This window comes from Odocoileus virginianus, chromosome 24 (assembly GCF_023699985.2).
Source record: "Odocoileus virginianus isolate 20LAN1187 ecotype Illinois chromosome 24, Ovbor_1.2, whole genome shotgun sequence".
Classification (NCBI taxonomy): Eukaryota; Metazoa; Chordata; class Mammalia; order Artiodactyla; family Cervidae; genus Odocoileus; species Odocoileus virginianus.
The window spans coordinates 22289357-22312479 of NC_069697.1; the positions used below are offsets into that span (position 1 = coordinate 22289357).

Below are 23123 nucleotides of genomic sequence, written 5' to 3' on the forward strand. Positions count from 1 at the left end.
ATAGAGAAAGCCTGCATGCAGCAACAAAGGGCTGGCACAGCCATACAGATATAAATACATCTTAAAAAAAAAAAAGGGCTAATCAGAGGTGAACCAAAAGCTCAAAAACAGGTACCACTTGTCCTCTCCCTACAAACATCTACCAGGAAACAGCCGGGCAGGAGAGTGTAAATATGAAGGGAGGTGAGCTAGAAAGCCTCAGCAGTGGACGCTTCTTCCCGCCTAGAGGATCTCAGAGTAGACTCTCGGTCGTTTCCTTTCAGAAAGGCCCACATGAGGCCAGGGCTCCCTGGAGCACTGCCATTTCCATCTGCAAGACTGCTGACCCGAGCTCCTCCAAGGCAGTGCCCACGTGTGACTGGTCATAGGGCCCAGCACAGCGCCATGAGAAGCACCTAGGACAATGAAGGGGGCTCTGGAATAAGGCAGCCACTCCTGACATTTTCTACCGAGATCTCAGGTTAGAACCCATCCTGCTTCAACTTGCGCCTGCTTGAGAAGCAAGCCAGGGAATTCTAGATCCATGCTCTCGGTGTGCAGCTTGGGACCTGCAGTCCAGTGCTGCTACTGGTTTCCATCACTGTGGTCCTGAGTTGTGACCACTGACACCTCCCCAGACCTGGGGCAAAACAGAGTAAATGAGAATGTTACAGCACTAATGTGATTTATCATCTTTCCAGGACTAAGGCTGCTCATCACTTAGCTAGATTTAATTGCAAAACATGTTTGTTTTAGAAAAGCTATGAAAATACCAAAAGGCCAGTGGAAGAGAAATAGAGTTCCCATCGTTCTACTTGTCCAGAGGTTGTGTATGTGCATGTCCAGAGGTTCACTCGTGTCCAACTCAGGTTCCTCTGTCCATGGAATTCTCCAGGCAAGAATACTGCTGTGGGTTGCCTTGCCCTCCTCCAGGGGATCTTCCCAACCTAGGGATTGAACCCAGGTCTCCCACATTGCAGGTGATTCTTTACCATCTGAGCCACCAGGCTTCCAGTATCTGTATTTGAATTTCTGTGTCACTACCCTTCCAGGGATTGTGGTGGTTCTGCCTAATGCTTAGAGGCAAAGGCTCAGGAAAGCAGACCAATACGGATTCAAGTTTGAGCCTTTCCACTTTTTACTGGTATAATCATGCTAGAGTCATTTGTCCCTGTTTGAGTCTCAGTTCTTCATGCATAAAATGAGGATAACTGCACTTATTTGCTTTCAAGCAAATTTAAAATGCATACAAACTCTAAACAAATACTATTCAACATACACATACAATCTAACATCACTATGAACATTTTCTATGACAAATATTAAAATACAGCTTTAAAAAATCACTTCTGTAAGTATAGTTATTTGACAAAGTTACTTAAAAATAGATGGTAAACTTAAAGATTTTCTTTTTCCTCTGCCCCAGGAATGTCACTTCAAAGTATCTTTCCTAGAGAAACCCTCTCATGAGTATACAGACATTCTCAGAATCAGCCTGCCTGTCCACCCTTAGGAGAGTGGCTATAGACACACTCTGGTTTATTCATATACTGAAATAATGTACATCAGTATAAATGGGAATGAAGTTGGATAAATTTATAAACATCATGTTGGGAAAAAATAGCAAGTTACAAAAGAGGTGCCATTTATATAAATATTTAATTAAAAAAAACTATAAATTGTGGACAGATTCTTTTTTTGTTTGGTTGGTTGGTTTTTATTTTCCAGAAGGAGAACTGAGACTCTGACAGTCCTCATGGATTCTCCCAAAATGTAAAACCATTAAAAGAATGAGACACAACAAATTCAGGTTACGGAGACCTCTGAGAAAGTAGAAAGGGAGAAGATGTCAAAGTACTGTATCTGGAACCACTTATTTCTTTAAAAAAAAAAAAAGAAAGAAAAAGAAATCTGGTACAAGCACAGCAAAATATTAACATCTTAAATCTACGTGGTAGGTCTATGAGTGCCACACTTTAGAAAAACGTCTTTTCCATATCTGAAGTATTTGATAATTAAAAATAAATTTACTATTTACTCAGAACGATTTGGTTAATGATTTGATACGGGTTTTCCTCATGTGCAGAACCATTTTTAAAAATGCTGTAAGTTGCTGTTTCTGATGGGCCATTTTGTTACCTTATCATTTTGGAATCTGATGTCACTGCACTTACTTCCATAGGACATTCAACCTTAAATTAAACCTTAAATTAAAATCAACAACCACAGTAAGCATAAACTTAAGAAAATTAAAATCCACTGAGAGTTTAATAAGCTAGCTGCCTTAGAAAAACAGCCAGCCTCATTTTATTGTTTAAATAAACTAAGGAACAATTATTTTAAAGAATTATTTACAGGACTTCCCTGGCAGTCCAGTGGCTAAGACTCTGCACTCCCAAAGCAGGGGGCCCCGGTTTGATCCCTGGGTTTCCCTGGCACCAATGCTGGAGATGTAAGAGATGGGGGTTCAATCCCTGGGTGCAGCAACCCACTCCAGTATTCTTGCCTGGAGAATCCCATGGACAGAGGAGCCTGGTGGGCTACGTACGGTCCATAGGGCCACAAAGAGTTGGATATGACTGAAGAAGCTTAGCACAGACCAGCATAGGGAACTGGATCTCACATGCTGCAACTAAGAGTTTGCATGTCACAACTAAAGATCCTGCATGCTGCAACTGAGACCCAGGGCAGCAGGAGGGGAAAAATTATTTGCTAACAAAGTAACTGTGATTTCTGAAATGTTCAAAGTGTCAGAAAACATAAAGTAATCTTTGTGTACAGATTTAATAGCTCTCTCAACTGTATATGTATTATTCTTATTAAACAAATCAGCTATCATTAAAATCACCCCAAATGTGCAGCAAATAATTTAAAAAAATGAAGGATGAGAAGGCATCAACATTAATTTAAAGGAAACCACACAAATATTATTTCATTCATCTCTTATTTGCCCAAAGAAAAGTTTCAAAAAATGTCTGTTGAAATGGTAGGCTCAGCAAAACCATCCTTAAACAGCATAAAGCTGAAGAGCTCTCCTTTTAATTCTTTCTCTATAAATAGAGCCTAATTTGAGCCCTGAGTACTTAAAATCATTTTAAATTGCCGAAGTGCTAGTTAAATTTCTCAACAGAATTTAATGCGCTCCCACCTACCCAAACAGTAGGAGCATGTCTGGGTACTAAAACAGACAATGACTTGGTATAAACAAGAGCCCTCACGGCGCCTATGGTGGTACCAGCACATGAATGAGCCGCTTAGATGGAAGGAAACTCTCACTTTAATTTTGGTGCCCACATATCCAACAGATGATGCCAAATCAGTGAGTACCTCTAAACTGCTCAGCACATGAGGTAAACTTTGGCTGGCTTTATAAAAGAAATATTACTTGATAATTTGCTTAAGTCAGGAAGCTTTGACAAGCACAGTGGCCTTTCCCAAATGAAAACACATATAATGAAAGCATACTTGTTTCACCATAATAATACACTCATGGGTCAGCTTATGAAGTGTTAAGTGTTAATTTCTGGGTACAACAAACAGTTTCAACTTCCCTCTGTGTCAGACACATACACTGTAACCCATGTGAACCTCTCGGTAATTAACTTCAGTGCATATAACAATCACTAAGTACCTAGTGATATTTAGCAAGCCACAGGAGTAACTTACAAATATGGGTAATTAAGCCAAATACAGCAACACCTTATTACCTACAAACACGAAATCTTATTTTATTATGTTAACATGAGTCATAAACCAACTTAAATTCCTAGTACCAAGGATAGCACAAGGGAGCTACAGATGTTTCCTAAGGAGAGGACCAAGCTTTTCCTAAACTTGAAAGTAGTCTGCTGAGAGTTATTCCTGTTCTTTCATCTCTGGAGCTAAGATGGTGGACCACAATGATTAAGGCAGCAAGAATACATATTCTTTATACTGTAACAGCTTTTGCAAACATAGGGAAGGACAAATGAAAGTGAAAGTGTTAGCTGATCAGTCGTGTCTAACTTTGTGACCCCATGAACCACAGCCCACCAGGCTCCTCTGTCCATGGAATTCTCCAGGTAAGAATATTTGGAGTGGGTTGGCATTTCCTACTCCAAGATTTTACATTAAATAGAACTTGTTGAGAGGTAACATCAAGTTCAAAAGGGTTGAGAGCAAATTTTTATTTTTAAATGACAAACTTTACCATCTCTTCTTTTAATTTTTGGTCTTTCCTTACCATAAGTGATACTGAAAATACGCCTGTTGAAAGTTTCTAAATACATGAGCTAGAGTTCTCAAAATGCTCATTTCAAAATGCTTGCTTTGGGGGGAGGGAGGATATTAATCCAGAAAAAATGAACCAAAAGCATAACCTTTGATTCAATACATTTACAACCAGAGAAAGAAATTCATGAAAATGAAACTATACATATGGACAGCAGTGTATTTTTAAAGAGAAGTAACTGCAAAAAATGGTGCAGGAATAACTATGGCATTTATGTGCAGACATCTTAAAGAGGATCAAATTCTAACTGGATCAAAGATTAAAATATATAAAAAGAAAAATCATAAAATATATTGTAAAACACCATGGTGTTATGGTTTTTTAAAGAGTCATTTGAAAGGCCATTCTAAGAATGACACAAACCTTTAACAAGCGCTAAAAGTTTTAAATTTCTTCATGGCAAAGTCTGGTTAATATATATTCCATGTTTGCTACATGCTACGACTATATATACACAATGTATCATTAAGTCAGTGTGGAAGGCAGAATTCTAAGAGAGACCCCAAGACTCCTACTCACTGGTATATACACCTTGTATGATAACCTCTCCTTGTGTGTGAACAAGACTTGTGAGTAAGATGGGGTTTTACCCCCATGATTAGGTTACATTATTTGTCAAGGGTAAAAGAATTTTGCAGATATAATTAAGGTCCCTAATCAGCTGACTTTAGTTCATCAAAAGGTGGAATAACTGAGTGGGCCTGGCCTATCAGGTCTCTAGAGGTGATGCGACAGAGATACTCGTCTGCTGGCCTTGAAGAAATAAACTATCTCGTTGCAGAGAGGGCCACGTGGCGGAATAGTAGCAGTTAGGCAGCCTGTGAGGGCTGAGGGCCTCAGTCCTACAAATGCAAAGAACTTGACTCGGCAAACAACAAATGAGCCTAGAAAAGGATTCCAAGCCTCAGACAAGACTGTAATCCTGGCTGACACCTTGATTTTAGGCTGATGAAACTTACAAGAAGAGATACAGGTAAGCTAGGCCTGAACTCTTGGCTCATGGAAACTGTGTGATGATAAATGGGTGTTGCCTTAAGTTGCTAGATTTGCAGTAATTTGTTACATGATAGTAGAAATTAACAGACAAAAATGACAAACAGGAAAAAAAATGTGCAAAACAACCTATTTAATAAGTAAAAACTTTTACCAATCAATTTGAGATTAATAACCCAATAAATAAATGACCAGAATATATTAACAGGTAATTCACAATAAAGAGAAATGTTTTTAAGTGTATAAAAACATGATTAATACATTGTACTATAATCATATAAGATGTAACTGTTGGAAAAATCTGGGTGGTGGGAGGGGGTAAATGGACACCTCTGTACTACTTTTTACAACTTCCTCTGCATCTAAAATTATTTCAAAATATTTAAAAATATGGGTAACCTCATTCATATCAGAAAAAATATAAATTAAAATGAGGTACCAGTTTCACCTACCAGATTAGCAAGCATCAGAAAACCTTGCAATACACTATGTGTCAGAAAGATGTTCATCCGTTGATGGTTACATAAACTGTAATAGTTTCACTCTCTACTGTACCTTCAGCTTCTACTGAAGATACAGTGTTCAATTTCACAATACCATAACTTAAAGGCACAGACCCTTTGATGAGCAAACCCACGTTTAAGAATTTAGCTTACAAATGGAAGATCCGCTGGAGAAGGGATAGGCTACCCACTCCAGTATTCCTGGGCTTCCCTTGTAGCTCAGCTGGTAAAGAATCCACCTGCAATGTGGGACACCTGGGTTCAATCCCTGGGTTGGGAAGATCCCCTGCAGAAGGGAAAGGCTACCCACTCCAGTATTCTGGCCAAGAGAATTCATGGACTATACAGTCCATGGGGTCACAAAGAGTCAGACATGACTGAGTGACTTTCATATATTCTTCATGTGTGCAAAAAGAAGCATGCCCCAGTGCAGTAAGTGAGGTGCCTATAGTAATTAAATACTGAAAGCAATACATGTTTCCTTTAATAAGGAAATAATTAAATTATCGGATACCCATAGATTGGAATCCTGTATAGCAATTATAACAAGATCGATTAATCTGCATTGATAAAGATCAAGAGTAGATATGTTTTCCAGCTTCTCAAGTCCCACAGAGCAATTTCACAGCATACCCACATTCACTTATTTGGTCAGTATTTACATGTCCCAAGTATGCACCACGCTCCATGTCTGGATAAAAAGGATGTAACTATCCCCATGTGAGAAGATGGAGCAAGTGCCCCCAGGCAGACAGGAGAGACAGGAGAGCCCACAAAGAATAGAGACCAGGGCTCAAGGGCCAAGAGGGCATAAAAGACAAAGATCAAATGAAGAGGCTTGGGTGACAGGCTGAGATTCTGTTCTGCTGAAGGATTTAAAGCAAAATCTTGACAAGACACTCAGTGAAGCACACAGTTACTATAAAAACCAAGGAGGGGTCCAGCTGGACAAGTTTAGGATCTAGAGACCACGTGTGATTTCATGAGAGATGTCTTAGGACATCTCAACTTGAGCACTTGCAGTAAGCTGAGTTACCCAAGCACACCCCTTCACCTCACACCTGCTAAGACCTCCAGAACCGTGAGGACAGCACGAAGTCCTCTTAAAACATGCCATCTTGCATACTAGAGTCATAGGATATACTCGACACACTGTCCTCACTTGGGAGAAATATTCACAAGCAGATGTCTCAAGCACCTGGACATGCTTCCCTTAACCATGTTCCTTTACTAGTTCTTCATCCAACATTTAAGGATGGAGTCAAAGCAGCAAACTATTCCACTGCATTTCTACAACTTATCTTCTGTGCTGTTAATGGTTGAAGCTTTCAAGCACCATCCCTGATGCCAACACACAGCCTGAACAGCTCTTATTGAATGGACCTCATATTTTCAGATAAATTAAAATCTATGCCAACTGGTGCTCAGTCTCAACTCGAGGCCACCTGTTCCAATTAGTGAGATTAAAATAGTATACTACTGACTATCTGAAGTCGAGTCCCAAGTCTTCTGGATATCACAAAATCTTTACAAAAGACAGAAAAAAAAAAAAAAAAAAAAAAGGAGAGAATTTCGGTCCTAACACACAGTTGCACACACAGGAGTAAATATATCCAGGTGACGAAGTATAGCTTTCACTAAGGACAGACTTTATTTCTGGACAAGTGCTTACATCAAAATTTCTGAGAAAAGCTGCAGCTCAAGGCATCATTTAATTTCCTTACAACAAGCTTACAGATACAGCTTAATTAGATTCAACTTTACTTCAGCAAAACACAGAGCTTAAATTTCTTCTCCACCCATCTTTCTGTCCGTGCCTGAAATTCCCAAAGAATCTGTATCTTCTGGATGTTCCACTCTTTAGCCCCACGCCCTCCATTGTCTCAGTTTTTCTCAGGTCATCAGAAGACTAGAAAGGCAGCCTGGAACACAACTCTCAATTTCCCAACCTCTCCCAAGCATTCCTATCCCAACAAGGCTGCCTTCAACTCACCAGAGTGTGCTTTTGTTCATCCCAAACATTCAATTATTTAAATTCTTGCAATCTATGAGAAGAAGAAAAATCTCTTAGCATTTTCAAGACCAAAGGTCTTAACTGTTTCATAAAGGAAGACAGATGACACATTAAGACCAGTGTTTTCCTAAAAGATTCTGAATCATGTTAGGCGGACAAAATTGAAAGCATTAAATACACACAGAATCACAGAGAGTGAGTTAGTCCCTTGAAAACAATCCTCAACCGAACATCGATGCTTGAGGCTGGCAGAGAGTCTGGGTTCTGCGCTAACAGCCCCTTTATAAAGCTCCCACGTTTGCTCATCCCCTCTTTCATCGGGTGCAGAGGCCTCAGAGGCCCAGACGATATTCCCCTAGAGCAGTTAACACTGCTGTTGTTTTTTTAGTTGCTCAGTTGTGTCTGACTCTTTGCGACCCCATGGACTGTAGCCCCCCAGGCTCCTCTGTCCTTGGGATTCTCCAGGCAAGAATATTGCCATTTCCTTCTCCAGGGGATCTTCCCGACCCAGGGATCGAACCCGCATCTCCAGCACTGACAGGTGGATTCCTTACCACTGAGGTACCAGGGAAGCCCAAACTGATTTAGAAATATTAAATAAATAAAGGTGCTGGTGGTCTGCGTAGGAGGTGTGGGAATGAGTGAGGTTTGGGGAACTCTGCAGTAGACAAAGGATGACTCAGTGTCAGAACCACCCACACTGTGATGGATCTGCCAACCCCACTTCTCACGGTCATTCACACAAGCAGGCAGGGGGAGGAGCTGACGTTCCAGTTTGACTCCAAACTCTGAACCCTTCATTCCAACCCTCAAACCTGGAAGCAAATTGAGGGAGTGGTGTTGGGGATAAAGAGGAAAAGATGGTTGAGAAAACTGAGGAAGCAAACCATTGGATGTGGTGGGTAAGGGGGCTGATTGAGGGGGCTTCCCAGGCATCCAGTTTGGGGATTGGCTGTATGGAAAAGTATTCATCAGGATTTGGGGGCGGGGGGTGGTTTGAGAGAACAAATTAAATTTGACACACAGACTTTGAGGTGCCTGTGGAACATCTGCATAGAAATATGAAAGTGAAAGTTGCTCAGTTGTGTCCAACTCCTTGTGACCCCATGAACTCTAGCCCACTGGGCTCCTCTGTCCATGGGATTTCCCAGGCAAGAATACTGCAGTGGGTTGCCATTTTCTTTCCCAAGGGATCTTCCCAACCAGGGACTGAAACTGGGTCTCCTGCATTGCAGGCAGACTCTTTACCATCTGAGCCGGCAGGGTAGAAACATTCTATGTAATAAGGCCACACCAAGGTTGAGCTCTCAGGTCAGCACATGAGGCAGCACACACACTTTCACACAGAGAGGTGTGACCCTCAGGATAGGCGTGCCAGCTCCCAGAAGGTGACAGACCCCACCCCTGGCTTCCCCCAGGGTGCCAGCGCATGACTGTTTCTTAGAGTAAGAAGTTGGTGATGCTGCTGGTTTGTGTTTAGGGGCTGTGTTGTATGGAATTTATATATGCCAAAGACAAAGTGCTGGAAGATGCTCTCAAAAGAGACTCACAGGAACAGAGAACTTCAGAGGTGACAAAAGACTGGGGCTGAAATTCTAGGTTAAATCCATACATGATGTATTCCATGACTTTTGCATCTGGCACATGTTTTTTCCCAATACCCTTTCCCAACAGGTAGGAGATCAAGACAAAGATGAATTCACATCACAAAACTTGATTTTAGAAAGAGGAAAAAAAAAAAGACCATAAAAGGGATCTCAAAAAAGATTTTTTAAAAAAATTTTAGTCACACCCCACAGCATGTGGGACCTTAGTTTCCTGACCAGAGATTAAACCTGTGTCCCTGTAATGGAAGGCAGAGTCTTAACCACTGAACCACACGGGAAGCCCCAGAAAAGATAATTTTAAAACAGCTGCAGCAGATCCAATACAGCTAAGTAGTTTAATATATGAATTGTTACCCCTCCTATTCACTCCAACCCCACCAGAAATCTGGAAATAAATTCAGAAGCATAATGGCCTAACAGCAAATTATTCAAATTCACTTTTTTCACCCGAAAATCACAAAATTTTAAATCTGTTCATCAATTAATTCTCTACTGAAAATAATTAAAATTTTCATCAAGTTAAATTTTGAGATGCTTATCACATAATTTAGCAATTAGTATGGTATTAAAGTGTTTTAAGGACTTCCCTGGTGGCTCAGATGGTAAAAGCGTCTGCCTACAATGTGGGAGTCCTGGGTTTGATCCCTGGGTCGGGAAGATACCCCTGGAGAAGGAAATGGCAACCTATTCCAGTATTCTTGCCTGGAAAATCCCATGGATGAACGGAAGAGCCTGGTGGGCTACAGTCTATGCGGTCGCAAAGAGTCGGACCCAACTGAGTGACTTCACTTCACTTTGAAAAGTGTTTTAAGTAGCTTCTTTTAAGAAATTCTCTTCTAAGACAGGAGCTGGTATAATGGTTAGTCCTTAATCAGTGTGCAGTCATTCTATCTGGTTATGGTCTGGTTGGATTTCTTTTTGCAAAGTATAAAGAGAACAATGTGGAGTAAGTCTGAATTCTCTCCCAATTCTGACACGGTGAAATCTTTAAGTCTAACTTTCCAATCTTTGCCTTAAGGGTTAGAAGAACATGCCCGCCCAGTGAAGCTTGAGTCCTACAGAGAGATCCCATGAGGCCAGAATGTGACTCGACCATCACAAGAAGCAACCACCCTTGTTCCGTCCTTCCACTGCTCATCCTCTATAGAAAATATGCCAGGAAGAATATGATTCTTTAACAACATCTTTAAGTTGTAAGCTTGTTCAACAGCCTTGAAGATGTCCCCAACTACTGCCAAAATTCTTACACCCTAGGCGTTATAAGAACTTTACAAATGATCCCTCTAAATTGTTCATCCACCAAACGCTTACTGGGAACAAACAACTACGTGCAGGGCACCAGCAGTGTGCAGTCTCCTAACAATCTCGAGTGTGCAGTTTGGCGGGCCCCCAGCAGAGGGTGAGCACATTCATCCCCAAGCACTGAGCAGGTTTATGAAGACAGAACTGCTCTCCTGCCCTCAGCTCAGAGGCAGAAGATTAGGAAGTGGCTAAAATGCAAGCTCTAGAATTAGATCTGGGTTCATCAAACCCTAGCTCCACTATTTCCCAACAGCCACAGGCCTTGGACAAATCACTTAACCCGCCTGGGCCTTAACTCTCCCATCTGTAAAATGGAACTGTAAATAGGATATTGTGAGGATTAAGGAGTGCATTTGAAGTATTTAATATTGACGCCTGGTATATAGTAAGGAACTGGTACCTATTGGCTATCATCACTGTTGCTGCATTCTTCTCTTTATTTACATTCTTTTTGCCTTCTTACAAAGAATAATCGACACAAGACACTACATTCTGCTTCAAGCAGCATCGCCCTCCCCCAAGTCAGTGGAAGCAGCTGGATTATGCATAGATCATATATCCCCATGTTCCTTTTCTGAGGAATATGAAGTCCTCACTCTGATTCACAGTACAGTGATTCATGGTTCTCTTCTCCCTCACCACTCCCCCCACCCCCCCCCCCCTACCGCGCTTGACTGAAAACACAAAAACACAATTAAACAAAGAAACAGCAGGGCTGAAATAAAGTCAAGCTGGGCTTGACTTAGCAGCCTCTCCTAAGTCAAGACCTGGGCAACTTCCACCCAGAAGCATGAGGCTCATTTCTGGCCTTAACAGCAGACCTGGAAATTTAGGCAGTGGGTCTGAAGCAAACACATCCTGTGATCCAACTTGGTAGCAGCTGTCTTGGTGTTCCACAGCGGATGTGACAAGCGGGCGTGTTGTCGGAGGCTGGCAATTCGTTTTCCTCTAAAGGGAGAACCGGCGAGGCCCACAGCAAAGCATCACTCAAAAAACACACACCACATCAATCCATTCATGCTACACTGAAGACAATTCCAACTCACACATTCATCTACTCACCATCCCTTAAATTAACTCTTTAGAAGAAAACAAATCACTGATTAAAAATTGTACTCACAGACCACTCACTCAGGTTACCCCTTCACCAGGTCAGTGTCACCTACAACAGAAGTCTGTTTCCACTCACTCTGACTCCTGTTTAGGAAGTAAGCATACAATCATCAACTATTACATCACTGCCCAACCATTTCCACAGTGAGAAGGGCTCTGACATCTTCCTCTCCCTGACAGCCTCTGGCCATTACTCATTGTGCAGTTCTGAATCTATTTCCACACCTCAGAAGGTTTAAAGATGTACTGCAGGTGGCAACCATGCCTGACACAGGTTTTACTTCAGACACTAGAGACTTGCACTTACTATCATCACTTCTGCCTGTAAAAGAGAAGGGTATTTCCTGGAACTGCAAGGATAAAAAAGATACATTCACTAGATACTAAATTTCCAGAGAGGCCAGACTATTTCATCACCCATACATTGCTGATGCCTAGAACAGCAGTGAGCACAGAGAAGGTGCTCAGAAATACCTGCTGAATGAAGCCTCCTGCTCTCACAGCGCCAGTGTCTATAGTTTACAAACATGTAAGCAATCAATTGATGAGGAACGTGCAATGGAGGAAGGTACCATATGCTAAAATCCAAGAAAAGTCTCTTATTTTTCATAAAATCAGCAGTCTTTCCATTCTCAAGCTTATGAATACGTACTTCAGTTCAGTTCAGTTGCTCAGTCATGTCCAACTCTTTGCAACCCCATGGACTGCAGCACACCAGGCTTCCCTGCCCATCACCAACTCCTGGAGCTTGCTCAAACTCATGTCTTACACAGTGATAACAAAAACTGGCTACCATCTATAGAGTCTTACTGTGTACCTGACATTTTATAGACATGACTCATTTATCACTCACCACACATCAACGGTGTGGAAGAGGAAGCTAAGACCTAGGATAACGATAAGGTCCAAGGTCAAGTGCTTAGTAAGCAGCCCTAACTAGCACAGGGTCTGTCTTCTACGGGCTACATGAAAGCGGTTCTGTAGACAGAACAGTCCGGTCTGTGCAGGCAGGATGGAATAGAAGTTGATGACATCAGAGAGGAAGGTAAAGCACCAGCTATCTCCTGCTGAGGTCGTAAGTGGCTAAACTAAGGTGGGATGTCTGGGGAAGACGGGAAGAAGGAAAGGATTCCAGAGAAATGTCAGAGATCCAGTGGCATGGCTGACAGACTAGAGATGCGGGGAAGGCAGGCACTCCAGACAACTAGCAGTTCTGATCAGTGGCCCAACAGCATAAGGAAAAAAAAATTATTTATCTCACACATGGAGAAAAACAGCTACTACTGAGTACACACAACCACTGTTTTTCAGATTCTCTTACTGAAGACTCACAATCACTTCCCAAAGTGGGAATCATTATCACCTTTTATACATGGGCAACTGAAGGCCTGGGAAGGTTAGAGCCTGCCCCAACAGTCACCCAGTTGGGAAGTGTGAAGAGCCAGCTATGATCCAAGTCTTCTGTTTCCAGAGTCACAGCTGTTCGGCTCTAGACCCCAGTGGCTGAAGATGGCATTTTAGGACACTTAAAATTAGAACTGACAAAAATTTGATTCAGACATAATTAATAAAAACCAGTTACTGGATAGAAAGCAGACTGCCTATATTCTTAAATAGATAATAGGCTTTAACTATCTAGGGCATGAAAAAAAAAAAGTAAGATCCTAATTATGTATGCTCTTTCTTTTAAAATCAAGGGATATAATGTGCAGTGAGTTTTAACATGTACCATTTCTGAGTTTTACGCAGATGAAGTTTAAAAATGTGAATGACCCTGACTTGTCAGCTTAGAGACAATCACAGAATTCATCAGTTACATTACATTTTCACCAAGGGGGGGCGGGGTGCGGAATTTAGGTTAATCCACCTGGCTGTAAAAAATAGACTTGTGCACTGTTAAAATAGTACACTGCCTCATTATTATTCCAGTCTCAAAGGCTTAAACAAGCTCAGCAAGCAAGATGTCTATTTTCCCTGCTCTCTCAACAGGGTATCAATTTTGAACACAGAAAGTGACCATTTGGTAAACAAGAACTTGATCTCACTAAGTCTTAGCCCCTAGCCAGGGGTAAACTTCTTATCTCTGAAAGGTTAATCAACTCCTCACGCACACCTCCATTTCTCATTATAATGTTTCTAGGGGAGCTAATTTACCAAATAAGTCCACAAAAAGGTTCTTTTTAAATCCCACATTAGAACCTTACTGTATGGTGCAGGGGACTCTACTCAATGCTTTCTGGTGACCTAAATGGGAAGGAAATCCAAAGAGGGGATGCAGGTAAACATATAGTCAATTCACTTTGCTGTACAGTAGAAACTAACACAATACTGTAAAGCAACTATATTCCCATCAAAAAAATAAATAAATGAATCCTATACTAGATGATTTATTGTCAAGGCAAAGGGGACATCAAGAAATCAAGTATCAGTGTTCCTTGAGGTTTTCCTCAGCATCACATACTTTCTGAGTGTAAAGAAAATACGTTTTTATAGCTACATTCAAATGAGTACCACAAAACAGGAGTTAAAATCATCTAATGGGATGTTTTCTGCATCCGAAGATTGCTTCCACCTGGCCTTCATTCTAGCAGCCTTATGGCAGCCTTCAGGACAGATCAAAAGTGTATCAGCCCCATCTGAGTAAAGGTCTTTGCTGTAGAACTTGCGATCAATGTCCACTGGATTTCTAGGCTTCCTCAATTTGATTTTGTCCAGCCCTTACCAGATTTCACTTGCCCTATATAAGCTAATATAGAATAATCAGTATATATAAGTCTAACTCAGTTTTAATCTATGGTCTATATAAAAACCAGGTGTCTCTATGCTAACAATGTAATACTTTAACACAGTCAACAGAATTTTAAACAAAATAAGAAACCCCCTTCACAAATGGTTCCCCTACTTTAACAGGAAAGATGGGTGTGGAAATGGAACAGCAGCAGATACAGCAGAGATAAAGTCTGCTGCTGACTTACACATCTGCTTTGCCACTTTCCATCTCAGTAGTTAAGCTAAAAAGAGCTGAGTTTTGGAAAGTTCCGTGTGCTTTTGCCAAATTGCTTAAATGGGTTCACAATGAGCCATCCCTCCCTCAAAGATTACTAATCCTGTTGTTTACACAAAGATTATCACAGTTGTGACAAGAGAAACCCAGCTTCCACATTTTTTTCAATCCTGAAATGTCTTTCCGTCAACTACAACACTATGGACCACACATCCCCCTGATTACAAAGCATCAGAAAAAGATTTTCATCTTCCTTTGCAGCTAACAGTGTATTAATCAGCAGCCATCCCTCAACAAACTTCTAACTTGAGGTAATCAAAGATTTCTTATTATCAATATTTTCTTTCAAATGGAGTTTCTAGCTATTTTCATTACAAACTGTTATGGAACTTTTGAAAGTGCAGAAAAAGAGAAGGAGAATTCTTTTGCGGGGAGGGGAGTGCGGACTGGATACTGGAGATAAGTATTACTCCACTAAATGTACTTAATCCGAAAAAAATTAAATCATTTTGTGAAACTGATTAACAGATGCGAGCAAGATCCTACCTCCTGAACTTTAAGCAGAGAGGCTGACACTCAAGGACTAAGATCGTGCAAGAGGGCAGTTAGCGCAAAGAACACCTTCAGGCAATCCTCGCCCGAATAAATGCCAGGCAGAGGAGGTGCATTTCTAAATGGCAGCTCAACCAGTCAAGAGGAGAGCCAAGTGTTCAACCTGGACGATCAAACAGCCCTGGGAGAGCAAAACATCCCCGGGCCAGGTGAGGCTTCCTCTCTCCCGAGGGACCGGCGCGCAGGCTGAGGCCTCCCTCCCCGTTCGAGCACTACATGGCTCGTCTCCGCTGCTCACTCTGAAAAGCTATTTTCGCCCACAGCCAAAATCAGCAACAGCAAATTACACAGCAAACAATGGAGAGGGCGCCTGCTCCTCACGACTAGAAACTCTTAACAGGCAGCGCGCAAGACTGACTTTTCACTGGGGCAGAGCCCGGAGGAGCGGCCGCGGGAAACCGGGAAGCGGGGTCGGCCGCCTGTCCGCGCTCCGGCAGCGCACAGCCCCGAGCCCAAAGACCCGACGGCTGGCGAGGCGCGGCGGCAGCACCTGAGCTTAGGAAGCCGGGAGGCCGAACTCCGGGACAAGACGACGCGGGCGGCGGGATCCCCTCGCGTCTGGCCCCGCGCAGCGAGCGCTCCCTGGCGGAGAGGGCGGCGGAGCGCCGGTCGTCGAGGAGACCCTGGCGCGCGGGGTCCGACGAGCGGCGGTGGGCCTGGCCTTGGCGCTGCTCCCACCCCGGAGGTCTCGGAACCGCGGGCCGAGCTCCCACGCCCCCCTTCCCTTCCCCGTCAGCCCGAAAGGTGCTGGGAAGTCCGGGCTCCGAGTCGCAGGGAAGGGAGGGAGCGAGCCGGCGAGACGCGCAGGGCGAGGTCGTTCTCGCGGGAGCCCAAGCCCACCCAGCCTCGCCCCTCGGAGGGCGCCCCCACCGCCACACCGACCGCCACCCTCACCCTTCTCTTGCACTGGTGGTGCCGCCCCGGGTCGGAGTAGGTCCGGTCCACGGTGAGCGCCGTGTCGCTGCCCGGCATCTCGGCGCTGGCTCCGGGAACTTTCCCGGGGTCCAGTGCCGCCGCGCCGCGAGCAGCCGGCGTGCTCCGGCTCGGGCTCGCCCGGGGGAGCCTCGGCCAGGGGGCGGTGCGGGCTCCCGCGGCAGCTGCCAACACCCGCGCGGCCGCCCTGCGCCGCCGCCGCGGCGAACGGGGAGGGCGGGGGGAGGCGGGGCAGGGACGCGAGAGGCTCCGCCCCCCGGCTCCGCCGCGCCCCCTGCGCGCCCCGCCCTCCCGAGACCCTCTCCAGGTGCCTAGGCTCTGCCTCTCTCGCTTGCTTAAACTTGATACCACCTCCTTCCACACTGCCCTCTTTTCACTCAAGAGATGAGTGGCATCTACACTATTTGTTGACTTACCTGATAAAACATGGATTTTGGTCAAGATGTTGAGGCATGCCTTTAATGCTTCCTTTCACGTTACTCTTATTCAACATGTACTTATGGGGCATCGTGCTAGGCCCTGGGGTAGGGATCAGAGTTTTTTTGTTGTTGTTTCTTAGCTTTCTTTCTTTTTAAGAGCTCATATTTTTCTTCTTCTGATTCCACTGAGCAAAGACTACAGTTCCCCTTAAACAACCATCTATAGTGTTATGTATTTTTATTTTGCAAGTCTGGCTCACCTTTATGTTGGAAACTACTTGAAAATCAAGATACATCTTTTCATTTTAGTATTCCCTATTTCGAGTGAAGAGTGCCTCCCCACAGAAATATGGAGTCTAGAGGAGACCGTGAAAACACCTCATCTGGTTATAGACGGTGTACCAGTGGGAGAATGAGTTGAAATACTGAAAGTGCAGCTGCTCCAGAGAAGAGTTAGAGTTAGACCTTACCAGCCCAGAAGGAGGAGGATTGTGATCCTCTCCTTCAAAGGGCTGAGGGAGAAAGGAAGTTCAGGCAGAAGAAAAATCCTGAGCATAAAAACAAAGGTGCATGACAAGTCACGTCCAACTCGGGGCAACCTCTATGGACTGTAGACCGCCAGGCTCCTCTGTCCATGGGATTCTCCAGGCAAGAATACTGGAGTGGGTTGCCATGCCTTCCACCAGGCGATCTTCCCCACCCATAGATGGAACCTGCATCTCTTACCTCTGCCTACATTGGCAGATGGGTTCTTTACCACTAGCGCCACCTGGGAAGCCCAAAAACAAAGGTACATTTGGAAAACCTCAAGCCACCAGTTTAGGGAGTCTCTTCAAGAACAGAAAGACTGGATGGAAAAAGTAGGCGGCGACCATGTGGTGCAGGGCTCTACTTCAAGGCTAATTAGTTCAGCCCTATTCTTGGATATTGGGCAGCTGCTGTAGGCTTCTGAAAGGGGACAAGACAATATCAGGATGGAAATTAAAGAAGAAGAAATATCTAATAGCTGTGAGATGCACTGATTAAAGATGGGTAAGGGACACTGGCTAGAAAGCTACTGCAATAATTGAGTTAATGTCCTTCAGAAGAAGATTAAGTAAATTACAATACAGGCATCCAGTGGAGTCTTAGGTGCCTAATAGAATGGCAGCTCTCGATGTATAGCTACAGAGATATCTCTAACATATCTGGTTAGTGAAAAAAGGAATGTGCAGAATAATATATATATAGTATTCCACCATTTATATAAAAACTATATATATATATGTGTGGTTAAATATGCATAGCATATTTGGGGGAGAATTAACATGAAACTAGAGAAATAGATAAGAAACTGATGGTAGGAGACAGGAACTAGGTAGCTAGAAGGAACGGATGAAGGTTTATTTCTCATCATATATACTTTTTGAACTTGAATGCTTGAATTGTGTGCATACATTGACTATTTAAAAAGTGAAATAAAACATATATTTTATTGGAGGGGGGTTTGGGGGAGAATGGATACACACACATGTATGGCTGAGTCCCATCACTGTTTACCTGAAACTATCATAACACTGTTAATTGGCCTTACCCCAATATAAAATAAAAAGTTCTAAAAAAAAGTCATGGGTTTCTAAATATATATATTTTTTTAAGTGAAGAGGACAAATTTATCAAAACTAACTTAAGAAGAAATGGAAAACCCCATAGAGTCCTAAAATCATTCAAAAGTTAAATCAACATTTAAAAATACGCCTCATATATGAAACAGCCACAGCAGTCCCAGAGAGTTTTTTAGGTGAGTTATTCCAAAGCAGAGAAGAGATTTCAAATGTGAGTGTGTATAAGATCTTAGCTCCGGTGGCCACAGAAGGCCTCCACGATAAGGTAACATCTGAGAAGAGATCTAGGAAGAAAGGGAGCTAGCCACGTAGATGTCTGAAGACTGTTGATGGAAGGAACAGCAAGTATTAATATAAAGTCCCCAAAGCAGGAACATTTAGGAGTGTTCAGGAAGAGCAAGGAGGCCAGTGTTGCCTGGAACAACAGTAGATGAAATCAGAAACATTTCAAAGGACCAGGTCATATAGGGTAATTTAGACCATTTTAAGAACTTCGAGTTTAATTCTGAGAAAGATGGGAATATCTGAAATTTTCTAAGCAAATGCTCTGTCTTTTCACTTGGGAGGAAAGAAAAAACTGATCCCTACCTCAAGGCATACCCCAAAGTCAGTATCAGATAGATTAAAGACCTAAAGGAGAAAATACAATTTTTAAAAATTCTGAAAGAAAGTGGAAGAATATCATTCTGATCTCAAGTCATAAAAAGTAGTTCACAAAAAACATAAACCATAAAGATTCAACTACACTGTTTTAAATTTTTTGCTCATGAAAAAAAAAATAAAGTGAAAAGATAAGCCACAAACAAAATGAGCTAAAAATAATCAATATAGATGAATTTCATCAACAGTACTGAGAAACAAAAAAAAGCAAACCACATAAAACTGCCTGTTGAGATTCTATTCAAGTAAAGTTTAAATAGGAAGAATAAATGGCATTTTTAGGAGAACAAAGATATACAGCTAAGCTATTAAGAAAAGTTAAGAGCATGATGTACACAAATTTCAGGAGAGTATTTACCTCTAGTGCAGAGATAAAGAAAGATTCAAGAGGAAAGGGAAACAAGATTATAAATAATGCCATATTTACTCAATGGCTATTGGTATAATAGATATGTTTTCATGCCTACACACATACACAATATTTCATAATAATTTAAAATTCTAGAGATAACAAAGACTTAAAAGACAGCTGTGATGACAGCATCCTTAATCCTGGATTTAAGTCAACAGTGGAATATCTACTCATATACACAAATCTAATGAGTGCCAAAGAATTGATGCTTTTGAACTGTGGTGTTGGAGAAGACTCTTGAGAGTCCCTTGGACAGCAAGGAGATCCAACCAGTCCATCCAAAAGGAGATCAGTCCTGTGTGTTCATTGGAAGGACTGCTGTTGAAGCTGAAACTCCAAGACTTTGGCCACCTGATGCGAAGAGCTGATTCATTGGAAAAGACCCTGATGCTGGAGAAGATTGAAGGCAAGAGGAGAAGGGGACGACAGAGGATGAGACGGTTGGATGGCATCACTGACTCAATGGACATGGGTTTGGGTAGACTCCGGGAGTTGGTGATTGACTGGGAGGCCTGGCGTGCTGTGGTTCATGGGGTCGTAAAGAGTCAGACATGACTGAGCAACTGAACTGAACTGAGTAACACTTTACAAGTATAAATCTTGATATAAAGGCAAGACAGTCTGTTATTATTGTCTTTATGCCAATGTAATCTTATAAAGATCCATTCTGAAATCTGTGAGAGTCTGTCTCTGTGTTTTTCCCCCTCATTTGCCTGATGACTCATTTTTTCAGGTACCTAGGACTGTAAAAATTATTTTGATCAGGTGTATGCATGTACATGTGTGTGTAACTGTATCTGTGTGTAACTTAAGAGAGGTCAGACCTAAGTAAGGTCTCTGACAAGCCAAGGTTGGGCTTTGGTTAGTGTGACAGCAGGCAGCTATTTTCCATTTCTATTACTGTCTTGGTGTTGCTTAGAAGAACTCCATTCTGGAAGGAAACGCTGATCCTCCACAAAAAGAATGAATTAAAACTATATTAGGCTCACTTCAATTTCAATTAACAGAGGATGTTCTTTTTTAGATCATTTTGATTTATTTCATAAGTCAGTTGCCCAAAAGCTGCTCTACTGGGCACTCATACAAAATAATGTTTTTAAAAGCCCAAATTAAACAGCACAAGAGCAAGCTCCCAAGAAAAGAAAGAAAACAGCCGTGTAGATCACCACTGGCTCTCTTATTTGGAATTAGGACCCATGGGGAAAATAGACCATGTGCCTTCTTTTGCAGGCAATGCAGGTTTTGTCAGACTCAGGGGGAGAGAGAGAGAGAGAGAGAGAGAGAGAGAGAACACACACATTTTTTCTTCAATGTAAGAATTATCTGTGCCTCTGATAAAAGCCTCCAAAAGCCTCTCTCTGCAAAAGGTAATTAAAATTTTTTAAAAATCGCCCCTTTAAAGTAGCAAATGCAATCAGAACAATACGGAAGATAAAGGTACAAAATCTAGGGTGTAAACTAAGAATTTACTTCCAAAGTGTAAGGCACAATAATGCAGCATGTTCTCAACAGGAAAGCAGCAAGCCGAGTCATTAGAGCCGTAATAGTGTAAAATAGTGAGAAAATGCTTCATAAAAGAGATAGGATTGTACTCGATTCTCATAGTACATATTTGTTGTTTCTGCCTGCCCCAGCATCCAGCCTTTTACTCTCAAACCCCACCCTCAATTCAAGTAATTTAGGTGAGACTGACCACCCAGGACCTCTGGCACCAGGAAGAGGCACGTGATCCAGACTTGGCCAATCAGAGTTGCTTCAACTTGTGCAGAAAGAGGCTCGTGACCCAGTCAGAGCCAATCAGAGTCTCCCCTGAGACTTCTGCAGTAACTGCTGGGAAAGAGCTGAGCCCATCAAGTTGGCACAGGGTTCAACCGGTAGAATATAAGTCTGATGCCATGGTGGGCATTCCTGCTGTGTGTGGTAGACATCAAAGACAACTTCCTCCCCGAGGGATAACAGCCATGAAAGGAGAAACACTCATTGCTGAATTGTTGGAGCACTGAATCTACCTTTCCCACTATCTACTGCCACATGACATTTCACCCTAAGATATATTGGCTTACAACAGCTCCTATTCATTTGCTTATGAGCCTGCATTTTGAGCAAGTCTGCAGAGTTTGGCTTTTCTCTGCTCCTTGTGATACTGGCTGGAGCTGGAGTATCCAAGATGGCTTCACTCGCCTGTCAGCACCAAGAGGAATGGGCGTGGCTGGAATACCTGGGGCTGGCCAGGCCTCTATCTCAATTTATATATGTTTATATATTTAAACAAAATAGTTATATATTTCATAGTCTCCCTTCTTCCAGGGCTCCCCTCTCTCTATTGGGATAGCTGGACTTATTTACATGGTGAGTGGTTTTCAAGAGATCAAAAGTAAATGATGCCAAACCTCTTAAGGGCTAGCCTAGAGTTGGCAGAGTAGCAGTTCTGTCACATTCTATTGGTTAGAATGAGTCAAAAGCCCAGACCAGGCTCAGGGAGGGAGCAGTAGCATCCACTCTTGACTGGAGCAGTACGCACAGACAGGGATGGGAGAACTGTTGGATGCCATCATGGCAGATGATCCACCACATCAAATGTGGCTAGATCCTCCCTTCCTTTCTGGTTATTTCTCTTTTTACTTAAACCAGTTTTTAAAACCTTAATACATTTAATGCTGGGTCTGGGTAGACAGAAGACAGTGAGAAGGGTGGCATTTCAAGAGAAAGCAGGAACTAAGGACAACACAGAGGAAGAGTGAGCAAAGAATTTTCCAGTGGGGACACAGTTTTTATCAGGCCACTAATTGAGCCTTCCTTGGTCAGTCCATGACAGATGACCTCCTAGACTCTTGAACTAATTATTGTCTATACCTCTTGTTTGAGCACAAAAGTTATCTTATCACGTTATTTAAATATTTTGTGTGGTGTTTTGCATGTGACCTCCCCCAACTAGATTATAGGTTACCTGAAGGAAAAGATGATGCCTTCTACGTAAGTGTGTGAAGTCTTGGTTGCTAACATAGTATCCCGTATTCAATGCATACTTGCTGAGTGAATGGATAGATGCAACATTTATCAAATGCCTAGTTATTTCCCCAGCACTAGGGTTTTAAAAACGAGTAAGAGGTAAGCAGAAGGTAGCTTTTGCCCTCCAGGGGTTGGAATGAACAATATTATAAGGATGAAAATGTGCTGAACAATGAGTGTTACTAATTTTCATATACTAAGTAGTTACTGAAATTTGTGAACTCTGCGATTGCTTATTGAGCCTCTTTGATGTGATGGGCTCTGTTCCTGGTGCTGAGGATATTAAAATGAATAAGAGGGATGACCCTGGTGGTCCAGTGGTTAGGTATCTGCCTGTCAATGCAGGGGACACAAGTTCGATCCTTGGTCCAGGAGCTAAGAACATATATGCTAGGTGGCAACTAAGGTTGTGCACAACTACTAAGCCCACGCACCTAGAACCTGTGCTCCACGATAAGAGAAGCCACTGCAATGAGAGCCCGCACACCATAACTAGAGATAGCTCCCACTCGCTGCAACTGGAGAAAGACTGTGTGCAACAAGAAAGACCCAGCATAGCCAAAAATAAATAAATAATAATTTTTTTTTTTTTTTAAAGAGGAAGACATGTCCAATCCTCTATCCCATTTAGACAGGGAGACGGACTGCCAAAAAAAAAAAAAAAAAAAGGTTCCTATGAATGCAAAGAT

General features: G+C 42.5%; 1 protein-coding gene across 10 annotated transcripts in view; it reads right to left on the minus strand.

Annotated features, from left to right (window-relative positions):
* The window catches only part of TMCC3 (transmembrane and coiled-coil domain family 3), a 276327-nt gene that overhangs the window by 49142 nt on the left and 204062 nt on the right, over positions 1–23123 (minus strand). The window contains exon 1 of one of the 10 annotated variants that reach the window (XM_070454339.1): positions 16292–16526. The exons of 8 other annotated variants lie outside the window; for them this stretch is intronic. Coding sequence is in view for 1 of the 2 variants with exons in the window: in XM_070454332.1 (XP_070310433.1) it covers positions 16292–16369 (78 nt within the window). In the remaining variant the exon portion in view is untranslated. Of the gene's footprint in view, positions 1–16291; positions 16527–23123 lie in introns of those variants that run through there. One more of the 10 variants, XM_070454332.1, reaches the window with a different exon arrangement.